General features: G+C 47.3%; 1 protein-coding gene and 1 long non-coding RNA gene across 9 annotated transcripts in view; one reads left to right on the forward strand and one right to left on the reverse strand.

Moving 5' to 3' along the window:
• LOC119563813 lies at positions 1-8,137 on the reverse strand. Its single transcript, XR_005222416.2, has 2 exons — positions 7,984-8,137; positions 1-1,695 (listed from the first exon to the last, which is right to left on the reverse strand). It is a non-coding gene; the product is annotated as an uncharacterized LOC119563813 (long non-coding RNA).
• Positions 7,941-15,619, forward strand: part of PRKAB1 (protein kinase AMP-activated non-catalytic subunit beta 1) — a 21,620-nt gene continuing 13,941 nt past the window's right edge. For 5 of the 8 annotated variants that reach the window (XR_006285950.1, XR_006285951.1, XR_006285949.1 and 2 more), the window contains exons 1-3: positions 9,417-9,554; positions 13,749-13,925; positions 14,930-15,096. Coding sequence is in view for 5 of the 8 variants with exons in the window: in XM_043529072.1 (XP_043385007.1) it covers positions 9,504-9,554; positions 13,749-13,925; positions 14,930-15,096 (395 nt within the window). In the remaining 3 variants the exon portion in view is untranslated. Of the gene's footprint in view, positions 8,039-8,076; positions 8,208-8,447; positions 9,090-9,416; positions 9,555-13,748; positions 13,926-14,929; positions 15,097-15,619 lie in introns of those variants that run through there. The other 3 variants (XM_043529073.1, XM_037879120.2, XM_037879121.2) reach the window with 3 other exon arrangements.

Consider the following 15,619-nt stretch of genomic DNA (forward strand, 5'->3'; position numbering starts at 1 on the left):
TTTGCTGTGTACATCAACGAGCTTTATTGGTTCTACAAAATCCAGTGCCCTCTATTAACTACTTACACTGATACAGACACAGAGCACCTAGGTAACGGAAAGAAAGGAGCTAGATCTACAGACATGCAAAACAACTTGAGGTTATACTGAGCTACAGAGATATCAGTGACTTCAATGGAGATGGCACCAGTGGAGCTGTTCCGGGTTGACCCTGTTGTAACTGAGAGCAGGATTGAGCCCAGTGGCTCTAAGGGACATGTGAACTTCTGCCCCCATGTTTCACAGTGCGATGGTAATGCTGAAGTCTAATTATGATAGTTTAGATGTCAACATTGTTAACTAGTTCATGGCTGATCATGATCTTAGCAGAAAGATCTCTAGCTCTTTTGGGAGTGTTGGATGGAAGCTAGTTATGCTCAGGTCAACACAGATTGTATTTTTAATAAGTTATATTTATCAGAAATTCTTGTTTAATTTTTCACAGACAGTCGGTCTTATTTATTTATTAAAAAAAAAAATCCTGTAACAACGATGTACTTTTCTTTGGACTGCTCCATAGCCCATCTTCATTGGGGAGGTAGTGTTGCCTAGTGCACTGGGCTGGGCTTCAGCAGGTCTGAGTTCTAATCCCAGAGCTGACACCAGCATGCTAGGTCACATAGTCATGTGACTTGACCTCTCTGAACCTCAGTTGCGGGGAGGACGCTTACCGCCTTACTGCTTACGTGCCTTGAGATCAACTGATGAAAAGTACTATATAAGAGTTAGATATTATTATCATGCTATTGATTTTTTTAACTAGAACTCCCTATTGATTCAACTGAGAATTGTGCTCGAAAGTGTATGTCACAATATCGCCTGGTGTAATTTTTAATATGTCTTTCTCAGAACAGAATCTCAGTGCTTTGCAGATGACGGGTGCAATATTAGAGTTCAGCATTCCTATCATGTCTGGGTAGGATCTTGCCCTGCTTACTCAGTTCTTCATAAAACTCCCACTGAAATCAATGGAAGATTTACCCACACAAAGGCTGAATAAAAAAACCAGGTTTGGACCAATAAAAATAATGCTTAACTCTTATGTGGTGTTTTACATCCGTTACTAAGTAATCTTCACAATCTCCCCGTGATGCAGAAAAGTACTATCCCCATTTTACAGACAGTAAATGGAGGTGAAGTGACTTGCTCAAGGCTGAAAAGGGAGTCAGTGGCACAGCTGGGATTTGGAATCAGTGACTCCTGGCTCCCAGTTCTGTTCTCAGATCATTAAGACACTCCTCTTGTTTTACAATGGGGCTCTTGTCTGAGTCAGCACCTGCTGGATTGGGCCCATTGTGAAGATGCATTGCAGCCTACACAGTTGGAGGAGAAAAACAGGCTGTCAGGTTTGCATTGTAAAATGATGATGGACTCAGTGAAACATCAGAGCTGTAGGAAATCTAAGGAACACGAGATGCCAGTACAGAAACTCCAAGCAGGACAACAGAATCTTCCTCCTGCTGGCAAAACTGCCCCAGACCTGAGATTTTTCTCTGCACCCGTCTTGCATCTTCCAGGCACTTGCTGTTTCTTGAAAGCAAGCCCTCTTTTCCTCCCTGCATGTGTTACAGGCAGAGACAGATGGAAACTTTAAATCGCTGGCCTCAGCTCCTGGATCAGATTAAGACCTTTCACTTCTTACAGGACAGCTGCATTCTGCAAAACAGCAGTGTACAAGTATCCTGATATGTAACTCTAGAGCAAGGCTTCTAAATATAAGAGGCATTTCTGCTCTGCCATACAAAGTGTGTCAGACAAATGTTTAAACAGCATGCTGTATATATTCCATTAGATTGAGCGACAAATTAATACCAGTAAGACAATATGAAGATGAAGTCCTGCAATGCCCATCTGCTGGGATATCAGCAAGCTTCACAATTCATGCACTGAAGATTAGCACTGGAGCACCCAGACAATTTCAAATAATCATTTTAAGAATGATCAATCAAACGCACACATCCGTGTTAATGGGGAATTAAAATCTGCAGCAGCATATATTCAGCCAATCCCCATGTGATGACATTGTGTCTGTGTGCCTCTGGAGTTCGTCTGTCCCCCACCGTGTCTGTGTGTGACCCCTGGAGGCAGCCTGTCTCCCCCACATGCTCTCACTAGGTCTGTGTGTGCCTGGGTCTGCAACTTCGTCATGCCTATGTGTTCTGGAGGCCATGTGCACACATGTTCTGTTCTGGATGAGAAAGGGAGGATGTCCGCCTCTATCCCTGGAAACAGCCTGTACTTGTATGCTGTCGCAGTGTCTGTCTGTCAACAGCCTGTGTCTATGCGTTATAGTGTGTGTATCTATATGGCTGTATGCAGCCTGTTCTAATCTCTTGATCTGGGGCCTGATTCTGCTTTTCTTTATAGCCAGTGACTTGAATGACTTACTCCAGTTTTGCACTAGTAAGAGGAGAATCAGGCCTGTTGGCCGTGATCCCTAAAGGTGCTTAGGCACCCATCCACCTCTTTAGGCACCTGAGTCCACCCTTGAGGCTCCACGGCCATTTTCAAAACTGCTGCTCAGCTGCCACCTAACCCCACGGGTGCTGTGTTTCCACCCATCAGCATTTGCAAAGTCCCCCCAGCGCTGGTGCCAATACATGACTTGCTGAGAGCCCTTGCTCAAGCCAAAGCCCCGGGCACCCCAAAGCAGGATTCTCAGGAACATGCTTGTCTCACCAGCAGAGCCTGGGCCTACGGGCATACACAGAGCACACCTAACACCTGTTACCTGCCTCTGCCCCCAATCAGGAGGGCCAGAGGCAGGCCACTGATGGCTGGAAGGGCAGCAGAGCACCAGCACAAAAGACAGGGGCACTGGGAAATGTCGGGCGAGTATGAGAGAGGTATGGAGTGCGAACAGGAGATGGTTTTGGCTGCTAGGGTGTGGGCTGTTTAAGCAGCTGACGTGGTTTAAGTGCCCGGTTCCAGAAGAAGGGCTGCAGCTGAGGCTCCCAAGTGAAGGGAGGTCCGTGTCTCTGGCCCACCAGCCAGAAGCTTAGATGCCTAAATCCCTTCTCCCTGCCCTGTCCTCAGCATGTCCTTCCTGGCCAGCTCAGGTGGCTTCCCATTCAGCTGACCAGCTTCTGAAAATCCCTTTGTTAGGTGCCTAACTCTTCCCATGCACTGTATGGGGAGCCTGGATGCATAGCTCAGGGCTGAGGATTCCACTAACGGCAGGCCACTTAGGGTGCATCTACACAGCAATGAAACACCCACAGCTGGCCCAGGTCAGCTGACTCCGGCTGCAGGGCTATAAAATTGCTGTGTAGACATTCAGGAGCCTGAGCTCTGGGACCCCAGGAGGGTACATCTACACTGCAGCTGGGAGCGAGCCTCCCAGCCCAGGGAGACAGACTCATGCTAGCTTGGCTCGAGCTAGTGCGCTAAAAATAGCAATGTGGACATTGCAGCTTGGGCAGCTGCTTGGGCTCTCAAGCCCAGTTCATGGGAACCAACAAAGGATGTTTCCGAAACAAAATATGCTTCCAGAGACCCCAGCAGCTGCTGACTGAAACTGATATTCTTGTCAGTTTCACTACTGCTGTTCTAGCTGGGAGCCTAGAGCCATGGATTCCAGGGCTGCCTGGCTTCTGGCTCTGTCGCATCAAGCTTGAAAGCTGTGAGAGCCCCCTAGGTTTCTAGGCTCCTGCTCCATGACAGGGAACCTGGCAGCTCTAGAAACCCTAACATGCAGGGGCTACCCCAAAGCTGCAGACTCATGAAGCCCAGGGTCTCTGGCAGTGGCCGTTCGCAGGATGGGCTGCTCAGACCTGGCAGCCCTAGGTTTGCATTGGAAGCCTTCCTGAGGCTCACCAGAAGTTTGTCAAACCAGAGAGATTTCTGAACAAAATCTCAGAGTGATAAATTGGTAATTTCTGACCAAAACTCTGTCCAGAAATTCCAAGCCAGCTCTAATTATGACATCATTATTCTGGACAATAAACAAAATCCTTTTTAAAATTAATTTCTGAATATGACGTTGCTTATCAGTTTTAATAGTAGGGCCATGTCCTGCTTGCTTTACTGACCTGAGTATTCCCCTTGGACTTCAAACAGGCTACAGATGGTAGTAAAGGGAGACAGATTTGCCCCTTTCTTTTTGTTAATGACATAATAAAAAACATGTACCACGTAGAATGCTTTATCTTGCAAATTTTTTACAAACATTACCTAACTGAACCTTATGCACCACTTATGAGATGATAAAGAGCTGAGTGAATAATACTTAATATGTAACTTATTCAATTAATTTTGCTTTTTGCAGCTTGTGGAATGTCTGTAAGCGGATTGTGGTTTTTCCCAAATGGATTTGTTGTTCAAAATTATTCAATGAATTTTTTCAGCCATTTCTTTCACCTTGCGGATTCCCATTTGAAATGCAAGCTATGTTGCTTAATTGTGATTGGTCACCTAGGTCACAGGGTATTGTTTCTGTTCCCTGACTGGACAAGTATAACCATTACAATAGAGTTTCTGGTGGGATCACTCATGGAAAGTTATTTAAAATTAGTTTTCTGTAAGCATTTGAATGTCCAAGCCTAACATTTGCTTTCCATAAGCATTTGGGAAACTCTAGTTCATACATGTTAAGGGACAATGAACACAAAGGGACTTGAACACCCCTGGAGCAAATTCATTTAAAAATCTGAATTTATATTTAAAAAAATGTTTGTGCAATATTCACCTATCTTTACTAAGTATCATTATCTGAAAAGGACAGCCTAGGTATACTTAATACTGCCTCAGTGCAGGGGATGGACTACATGACCTCTCCGTCCCTTCTTGCCCTACATTTCTATGATTTACAACTATCCCTATTTTACAGATGGGAAAACTAAGGGGGAGAGAGATTAAAATGCTTCCTCAAGGCAATATAGGGAGTTGGTGTCAGAGTCAGGATTAGAACTCAGGACATTTTTATCTCACTTTTTCTCTGCTAGGTATTTGTGCAGCTCTCACTGCCATGGCCATTGCACCAGGTTGTCCTATCAAATTATAGAGAGCGTATGAGTGGTGCATAACTAGACCTCTCTTTTCACTGTGCACCATGTGCGTGCTCCTGCCATTTACTGGTGGTTCGTGGGTGCTGAGCACCCCCTATTTTTTTCTTCAGTGGGTGCTTGAGCCCTGGAACACTCACAGAGTCAGCAGCTATGCCTGCTACCAGCGGGCCCCTTTCTCTCTGAAACGGGACTGCTTTACCGTCACACAGTCCAAGGCATGGAGGCTTTGAATATCTTTAAAGCAGGCATGTGGAATAGTTAGAAAGTCTCGCTCAGACCCAGCCAGAACACATACAACATAGTGATATCACCCAAATGATGCTCTAGCTATCTGAGGCTTGGACAAGCACAGGATCAAATGTTTAATATGCTGTGGATTCCAGAAAGAGGTGGTTTTATTTTTTTAACTTGACAGAGAACAGAGGTGTTAAGTTGGACTGTGAAGGAGAAGAAGAATCTAGAGTGGGGGAACCTGACTAGTTAAGGAATGTAAAAAGTCACAGGGAGTAGCTAGGGTTAAGAAAAGCAAAGAAGAAAGTGTGATGTACTAAGTAGCCTACAATTTTTTGGTAATGTTTTTATGGGGTGTTACTGCTGCTCTAAGAAACCCTGGAGACACCTGTTCTCAGTTTATGCTCAGAACAGACAGCAATAATGCAGGTTTCTCCACCTATCCTCACCAATGAGCATAATCTTGACCTGGAGGGACTGGTTGAGAGGGGGAATTTAGTATCCAGGGCCTGTTCAGCCCTTGGTCTCTCTGCTGAGACTGTCAATGAAGGGGAGCAATTAATGCCAGTTGTTGTGGTTGGGCCTGAGCTAGAAAATTCAGATCTGGATTCAAACTCTGGGAGTGTTTGAGTCTGGGGTTTTGGCTCAAGTATATGCCTACAAACAAAAATCTAACGGAGCGCTGGCCCTGGCAAGCTTCCACCCAGCTCCTGTGTCAGTAGGCCACAGCCCTGACCTGGAGGAACCTGACAGATCATGAACCCAAGAAAGTAAAATCAAATAAAGTTCTCTTTCATATCACATGTTAATGTCAGTACATCCATTGACTTGGGTTTCGAGTGACTCGTGTTTATGAGATGTGTGGGCATCTCAGCTGACTTTCTCTTTGCTATGGTGACACTTCTCTCCATGTGAACCACTTCGGAAATCTCTAAGGATGCCTTAGCCATGTCCCTGTTTCCCTGGCCACACCCCTGACACCAACAGCCAAGAAAAGGCTATAAAAGCTGCTAAGTAGCTCTGCACCACTCAGGGTTCCCCCAGTGCTGGGGTTAAGCCTTCCACAGCCACAGAAACTGGTTTTAAAGCAGCTCTGCACTAGCAGAGCAGCACAAAGCTGCCGTCGTGCCCTGGAGAACTAGCTTCATAGCTTTTTTGGCCCTATAAAACTACACCTGATCTTGCTCCCAATTAACTGAGTGCAAGTTATGCCATTTCCCTCAATGAGGGCAGGATTAAGCCCTACAGCCTTTGCAAAATTACCTGGTCCCATTTGACTCAGCCCAGACATCTGCCCATTTGGAAAGTGAGACACACTTCTCACCAGGAACATTTTTAATTACACTTGGCATTTTGGATCTTCTTGCTAATTAAATTTTTTAAAGAAACATATGTGCAACCCTACAAATATAGGAACCTGTTATGCAAGAATTTTAACTAATTCCCATTCTGCTTTAAGCCGGGTCTAGCACTGTGAAGCAAGTGTGCTGAGGCGAGGGAGTGCTGGACAGGGTTGGAATACCCCCAGCTCCCTTTTGGACCAGCACAGGAGGCTGGCAGTGGGGGATGGGGGGCAGAGTTATATGCTGTGCCCAGTGCCAGGCAAGTTCTTTCCATCACTGCTGTAGAGAGTGGGGCAAATAGGAAAAATCACAGAGGGGGCCCCAGAGACTGTATTTAAAAGGAAAGGGAGTAATTCTATTGCTGTAATAAGCTAGTCCGTGAAAAAGCTCTGCCAGACCCTTTCAGCACTATTTCAGATAATCTCCTGCTTCCCACGTCTCCAACCTTAACTGCTGTAAGAGAACTGGGCTCCAAACACGGGATGTATGGGACAAAATTATACTTTGGCACATGGGAGAATCCTGGATGTGGACATGCTGGTCAGGAAATGGGATGATGATTTATAATGCACGGACAGCACTGTTACGGCCCTGCATAAAACAAGCCAGTCACTGGTGTAATGTCAGCCAGGCCTCGTAACTCACGGGGAACGCATTCCCCATAGCTCTGAGCACAACCTGAAGTGCTCCCACTCATCTCTAGGGCTGCATTAACCCTGAAGCCTACTGCTGGCAATCTAAATGGCAACCTTATCACATAGAATATCAGGGTTGGAAGGGACCTGAGGAGGTCATCTAGCCCAACCCCCTGCTCAGAGCAGGACCACTCCCCAATTTTTGCCCCAGATCCCTAAGTGGCCCCCTCAAGGATTGAACTCACAACCCTGGGTTTAGCAGGCCAATGCTCAACCCACCGAGCTGTCCCTCCCCCCCTTGTTAGCGGTTGCCCTGCTGATCAGAGCAGAGGCACAAGAAGGAGACACCTGGCTATGAAAAACGGTGCCATGGGGTGGGGGCGGCGCAGAGTCTTGGAGAGCACCCCCCTCCCCCACGTGTCCTCTTCCACCTGCCCCCCGGCTACCCCACGGCACGTTTGCAACGCCACGTGGACTCCGTTGCACGGTCAGCGGCTGCTGCGGAGCGGGGGGGCCCGGAGGCGCCCAGGAAGGGGCATCCCTTGAACGGCAGAGCCTGGGGACGGGTCGCTCGGCACCGCCCCCCCCCCGGGCTGTGCACCGCCCACGGGGCTGACGATGGTCCCGGCCCCCGAGCGGCGGGGCTCAGGTGTTTCTGCCCCGCCCCTGAGTCCTGCCCGAGCGCGGCGCCGGCAGCCGGAAGTGCCGGGACGAGGGGCGCAGACTGACCGGAAGTTCAGGGGAAGGCGGCGCTAGTGACCGGAAGCGCAGCTCCCGGGGGCAGGTTCGAGGGTGACTCCGCGGACGCGGGGAACGGTCGGAGCGGAAGCCCGCCGCAGGGGGCAGGGAGAGGGGTGCACAGGAGTCGCCGGAAGCGGAAGCAGCCCGGGCGGGAGGACGGACGGGGCAGGATTCCGCAGGGGTTTCTGAGGAAGATTCGGGGGCGGCAGCCGGTGAGATGCGGGTGGCGGGTCCCGTCGCTCCAGCCCCTGCCCGCTGGGTATCGCCGTGAAGCGGGGGGTCTGTGCCCGGGGCGGAGGTGCCAAGCGGCCCGGCGACCTTGAGGCGATGGGCGGCGAGGCCCCGCCCCGCCCCGCCCCGGGGGCCCGTGGAAAGCGGCAGGGAGCAGGCTGGGGGTGGGGCTGAGGGGGAAGGAGGAGCGGCCTGGCCTGGGCCCCCCGGCGGTGCCGTGACCCGCGTGCGGGGCGGGCTCCCCGCGCTGCCGGAGAGGAGTTCGGAGAGGAGGCGAACCCGGGCCCGGGGGCTCTTGGAGCCTGAGGACGCTGCCCCCTTTGTCCGCGCTAAGTCGGGGAGTATCCGCGCCCCACCTAGCGGGTTCGGGGGGGTCTCATTTCTGATAGACACGTGACCGCACCCACCAGCGCTGACACGAAATCACCGCGGTCGAGGGGGCCATGGCGCGAGAGCGAGCTCCCCCCCCCCCCCCCCCCCCCCCTTGGGAGCCGCCCGTGCGGGGCCCGGTGGCGGCCCGCGGCAAGGGAGCCTTTTGCGGCCGCTGCCAGTGCAGCATCGGTTCTGGAGCGAGGTGGCGGGTTTCTGCTGCTCTCTGTAGTACAGCAAAGAACGAGACTCCGGCCTCAAAAGGGATCGTGGCACCGGCGGGCTCTTTCTGTAGAGTAAAAAGTCACGAGTCACGCTGCCCCTTTAGTCTTCTGCGATAGACTCGTAGAAACGTGGGGTTGGACGGGACCCCTAGAGGTCATCTGGTCAAGCCCCCTATGTTGAAGCTGAGCCGTGTATACCTAGGTCATTGCTGACAAGTGGTTTTCTAACCTGTTCTTAAAAACTCCAGAGGGATTCTACAGCCTCCCGTGGTAATGGATGCTAATACTTAACTATCCATATAGTTTGAATGGTTTTCCTAGTATCTAATCTAAGTCTCTTTGCTGTAGATTAAGGTGATCATTTCTTGATCTAATTTAAGTGGACATGGAGAACAATTGATTACATCTTCTCGATAACAGCCCTAATATATTAGGTCTCTGTTCGTCTTTCCTCAAGACTGAATATACCCTGCAGTTGGCTTTTTTTTGTTTTATTTATTTATTTTTTTTAAGAAAAATCTTTTAGTCTTTCTTCATAGGTTAGGTTTTCTAAACAGTTTATCATTTTGTTGCTCTCTTCTGGATTCTCTCCAATTTGTCCACATCTATTTTAGACTGTGGCACCCAAACTGAACACAGTACTCCAGCTGAGCCCTCACCAGCACTGAGTAGAGCAGTGCATTTATGACCCATGTTATACATACAACACTCCTATTAATACATCCACTCAGCCTGGTAATAATTTCTGCCTATAATTAGTGTCTTTATTAAATGTTACCTGCTTAGATTAGGTCACATAATTTTTGTATTTTTGCAGTAATAAATGGGTTTAGTAATTCTGGACTCCAGGTGTTAATGTTATACTAATAAAGTGACATGTCTGTCTGAGCAAATGAGGGAACTCTTGATCTAGATCTCAAACTAGGGTCCGTGGACCCATGGGGGTCTGCAAGGATATTCCAGGGGGTCTGTGAGTCATGTCGGGGGGCACTGGCCCCACTGATCAACCCCCCCCCCCAGTGCCTCCTGCATGCTGCGGAACAGCTGTTCGGGGGGGTGGGAATGGGGTGTACTCGGGGTAGGGGTGTAGCCACGGGTGGGCCTGGGTGGCCCACGGCCCACCCACTTAGGATCCAGGCCCACTCCCCAGTGCTTGCCCTGCTCCACCCGCCCAGCTGGTACTCCAGCTGGAGAATAGCGTTGGGGCACCAAGGCTTGCTCTGTTCTGCCCACCTGGCGCTCCTGCCAGTGCAAGCGCCCGCACCCCGCTAGAGCGCCGGTGGGGCAGATGGAGCGAGATAAGCCCCTGCCGCCTGACTGGAGCACCAGGCAGGTGGAGCGGGGCAAGCCCCTGCATCCCGATCCCAGTCTCAGGTTGGAGCTCCGGGCGGAGTGGGTAGGGCCTGGGAGCGCCCATTTTTCTGGGACCCTGGGTTGGCCCAGTGGCTACTCTGCCACTGGGAGGAGAGCGAGCAGGAGCCTAACGGCGGTAGAGAACTTAAAAAAAACGTAGGCCCGCCGTCTGAGGGAGCCGGCCCCAGCATGGGGCGGTGGGACCTGGAAGGGAGCCATGCACGCTTGAGAGCAGTATCTCCTCCCGGAGCTGGGTGAGTGCCTGGGGAGCCCCTGGCCAGAGGCTCCATCCATCTGCAGAGGATGGGGGGAGGTGGACCCCCTGTAATTGCCTGCCCACCTGAAGTTGGGGCCCACCCAAATATCCCATGCTGGCTACACCACTGGCTCAGGGGAGGGGTGGGGGAAGAGGAGGGGCAGGGGTGGTAAGAGGTGGGGTGGGGCTTTGGGGGAATGGGTGGAGTGGAGGCAGGGTCTGGGGCTGAGCAGGGGGGTTGGGGGCTTCGGAAAAATTTTAAATCAAAATGGGGGTCGTCAGGTTGCTAAAGTTTGAGAACTGCTGAGACTATGGGATAATTAATGGACATCTTCCAGGTGTGTTCTGCTGGGGTCTCATCAGAGTTTGTTCCTTGAGCTTTAGAAAAAATAAAACTATGAAAACTTAACATACAGAAATGATTGGTTATTGTGAAATAAAAGACAAAGTAATTGAAATGTGAAATAATGAGTTAATTACTTAGAAAGTTTGGCAACACTCATGTTTTAAACAGATTAATAATAATTATCAAGTATTTAATTTTCTTATACAACTTCAGTGTTTGTTTCTGTATATTGATAGTTTGTGTATGGGATAGATGGGACGGGAAGGGTTCCTATCAATATTACAATTAGTAATTGGATTGGTGAGTTGGCAGACTTTGGATTTTTATCTGAGATACTTGAGTCTGGATATTGTAACTTCATGGGATTGCTAAAAAGGGAGATTGTAAGAAGTTCTTGAAACAGTGCATCAGTGAATTGTTGATGAGTATTACAAAGACTTTCAGTTATAAATTTTCATAAGAGAAAACTGATTCAATAAATAACTCTTAGTGACTCTTAAATTGGGGGTTAAATCTAGACTCTCATACTTGTTACCAGCGATAGAAAAGGCTGCACTTGTGCACTATGCTATTAGACATTTAACTTTATCATTCCAATATATATCTGAATATTAATACAAATTTGGCTGGTGAGCAGAAATAGGAGGCTCCCTGTAACCCAGACTTAGGTGGGGCTTTGGACACACCCCTCTCATCAGTATCTCCCATTTACTACCATAGGCGGCTCTCTCCCTTGCCTTTCTCTCTCCATTCATTGTAAAGGGAGTAAAGGTGCCTAATCCAGGATTTGTGGATTTCAGTTATTTTCTTCGTGCCTCAAAGGTAGGCGTTGCAATGCTTAAGACCCTTTGTGGATCTGGGCCTTAAGCACTTAGGGGCCTTAGGGCATATCTACACTTGCAGATGCAGAGCACGGGGAGTTAAACCAACCTTCGGAGACCGCAGCAGGGAAAACCTGCCGAGTGGTTACGCTCTTAGCTGGAAGCGCACTGGCGTGGCCACATTAGCAACTCTTGCAACGCCACAAAGAGCAGTGCATTGTGGTAGCTATCCCAGTGTTCAAGTGGCTGTAACATGCTTTTCAAATGTGGGGCGGGGGGGGGTGGAGTGTGACGGAGTGTGTTGTGTGTATGTTGGGGGAGAGAGAGTGGGTTTTTGGGGTGCTGAGAGTTTGTCAGCATTCTGTCTTGTAAATTCAGACCCCACTCTCCCCGCCTCTCTCTCTCACACACTCACAGCAAGCAATATTCCACACCAATGGCTTGCTTTGTCCTGGAGCAGATAAGTATGCCGGCTGTCAGAAATGGAGCTTTGAAAGGGGATATCCGCATTCCTACAGCCGATTCCAAAACAATGACAAGAGTGACCACTTAAGGGGATTATGGGACATTTCCGGAGGCCGATCAAAGCACAGTAATGCAACACCTCGTTCACGCTGGCGCTGGGGCATTTCAGCCGAGATGCAACAAGCGTTATGCTTCTTGTGGAGGTGGATTACCAGGAGTGCTCCAGCTGCAGAGTCCAGGCTAAGTGCCTTGCCAGTGTGGACGGGTCGGGAGTTAGGGCGCCTGGGGCTGCTTTAATGCACTCTAACTTGCAAGTGTAGCCAAGCCCTTAGTCTTGCTGAAAGCCAGTGGAACTGAGAAATGGAAGTCCCAGAAGCCCTTATGAAAATTTTACCCCAGATCTGGGGCTGGCTTGGTATGTTGGTGGGATCCATGAAACCCTGACCTGAGGTTTAATAGACTTGACACCTGTTACACTTGGAATGAGACTTTTTAAAAAACAATCCAAGTAATTGATAAAACTGAGTAAACTGAGGAAAAAATGATCCTCTTCCCTCTTTTTCACAGTTACTCTGGGTAAATTCATCAGCCTGGTTTTGTTCATTTTAATAATAAACCTTGATTAGACAAATGCACCAACTTCAAACATCTGTCTCCCTGAATCTCAAAAAGAGCTTATCGCCACTATAAACTTTCTTATAGTAGGTAGATCTTTCTGAAAACTACTGCATTGGCTATATTTGAAGAACATTTTATTTAAGTAAAATTATTGATATTTTTGTGGGTAGTTTTGGGCCCGGACAAGTTCTTATTGACATCAATATTTGTGTGGGGTTGTTTTTTTTTGTTTTTTGTTTTTTTTGCCATTGACTGTAGTTGTTGCCATTATATATGTATATGCCTATATTGGCTGGCTTCTGCATAGAAAGAACATAAGGCTTCGTTAACAGACAATGAAAGAAATCTTCCTTTAGCTCAAGTTGTAGAGATGTTGTTTTTGGGGCTCCAGGACTAAGCACTCTGATATTAGCTCCTGGTCATCTTTTGAGTGGTACAATAGAGGACCTTATCTTATGATGAGTATCTCTGAAGGGCCTCAGGAGAGACTGTGCTTTTGTGACAACTATCTGCATGCTGTGACTTCAAGGTTGCCAGGATTTACTTTGCAACACAAAATAAACAGGGCTATATGCAAGCTTTCCTTATAGTTATCCCTTTTGCCTTAGGAGCAAGCTTGTTGTTTTACGTACAATATAGTATATTTTAAAGATGTTTGTAGGGTAGAGTAATTGAATGATTTTCTATGACTCTGTAAATCAGAAGACCAGGTTTTTATTCCTAATTCCTTGCTTAGTGTCCTATCCACTGGTCCATGCTTAGGGTGTGGAGTTGGGTCAGGGGGTATCTGTATGTTCCATTCCTCCAGTGTCGCTTATAATACAAGTCAAGCTGTTATGGTCTACTAATTACTGTGCTTTCTGTCAGTACTGTGTATGCATGAAAGGAGTAGGAATATCTTTCTGCTATTTTTTATGGCTGCCTTTGTATTACTGTGCATGTCAAATTTATCACTGTCTGTTTTGCCGTGGGTTTATTTCTGTAGTCTCTTCTAAAAGCAAAATGGCAGAGCTCAAATTTCACTAATATGTGTGTGTGTCAGTGGATAAGGCTATTTCTTTTCTTCTCAGGGCCTTAAAATGGGGAACACAAGCAGCGAGCGAGCTGGTATGGAGCGTCATGGGGGCCATAAGACGCCCCGAAGAGACAATTCTGGTGGAGCCATTAGTACAAAAGAAGGTGGTAGACCAAAAATCTTGATGGATAGTCCTGAAGATGCAGACTTATTCCATTCTGAGGAAATAAAGGTATCATAAGTTATGGCTCCTCTTCCGTCATAACCCCTGACACTGGCACCTTGTAGCTTAGACATTCTATCAAACTGTATTTTTGGAAGTCATAAAATTAGTGATATTTTAGCCAATTTTCTGTATAAACTCAGTTTTAGAAACTTGAAGCATTGCTGACTTTCTCTTTTTTTAAGGGAAGAAAACCTTATTTCTTTGTTCTTCTAACCTTTGAGCAGATTTCTGCAAATGAAATACATTTTTCACAAAAATTGTGGAAAAATGAATAAGATAATAGGCTCTAATCCCTTGCCCAGTGTTGTCTATTAATGCACCACTTTCCTTAGCTGCATCTTTTTAGCTCCTTTTATGCTTTTTTTAATCACCCAACTCAGTAACATTCCAGGTGATGATTCTTTCCACTTTAAAAGTTCTGTCAGAGTTCCCTAGTTAGTTTCTAATAGTCCTAATTTTGGTCTGTCCCCCTTGTTGGGTGTAATAAGAATGTTTAGCTCACTGTCTTCCAACTTAATTGATCATATGTTGCGTTAAGCTGTACCCTGCAGACAGCAATAGCTTTCCTGTGGTCCAGTTGCAAGTTCTCTCTGGAAGGCATTTTGCAGGGTCTAACAAATGCCTTATAAAAGAAATTCCTTTTTAATTATTTTTTACTCCTCAGTTTAAATATATGCAGCTACTTTGTGTGCTTCTCCCACTCAATGATAGTTACTTCTCTGGTTTAATTGTTTTGCATTCTGTTTTAATATCTTCTGCCAATTTGAAAGGCTACTAATCTTTCAACTCATGGGTTATTTACAAACTGACTTGCAAACTGTTGAGATACCTACTTCTGTCTCTAACAGTGACTACCTGCATTTGTTTCCAATTTGTGGGAATGCTGAAGAACACGCATAGGGTTGAGGATACCTTTAGTCAAATGTTACCTTTCTCTAAGCTTACCTCTCCTTTCACAGGGCAAAGGAGCCAACGTAGAACTTCTGTTGAGTAAAGTTTTGTGCTTCTAGGCTCCACAAGAGAGAGAGGAATTTCTAGCTTGGCAGCAAGATCTGGAAGTGAGTGAAAAAGCCCCTGTTCAAGATCGGCCAACAGTCTTTCGCTGGACTGGGGGAGGGAAAGAGGTTTATCTATCGGGTTCCTTCAACAACTGGAGTAAACTTCCTCTTACAAGAAGGTAACAAACTGGTTAGGTTGCATCACTGGCATTCTGTCTAAAGTTGGAAACAATTAGGGTCATGCTATTGTTATGCTTAGATTACTGCATACCTCTGTTAGCTTTGAGAGCTCTTGAAGAGAGAAGTTATAGAAATCTTAGGTTTCAGAGTAACAGCCGTGTTAGTCTGTATTCGCACAAGTACTCCTTTTCTTTTTATAGAAATCTTAGTGTATCATGCTGAATGGTGGGACTCTTTGACTGCCAGAGGTGAAAATTGTGCCATGGAAATAGTTATTTGCTTGGCACTATGGAAAAGACACACACACAGTCCATTCCATGCAGGGTTTACTGTCTAAAGGTAGATGTAGAAGATGGGACACACTGGGAAATCCACAAGTGGAGATAATTGAGTGTGTTTTTACCTACATTGCCCCAGAGTGTTTTAGGGACTTCAGTAAAGAGGGTGATGGCTTGGTGGTTTTGAGAAGGACATTCCATGCATAAGCAGCATGGGAGAAATTATGGAAACAGGAGTGGGGAA

The sequence above is a fragment of the Chelonia mydas genome, chromosome 15 (genome assembly GCF_015237465.2).
Source record: "Chelonia mydas isolate rCheMyd1 chromosome 15, rCheMyd1.pri.v2, whole genome shotgun sequence".
Classification (NCBI taxonomy): domain Eukaryota; kingdom Metazoa; phylum Chordata; order Testudines; family Cheloniidae; genus Chelonia; species Chelonia mydas.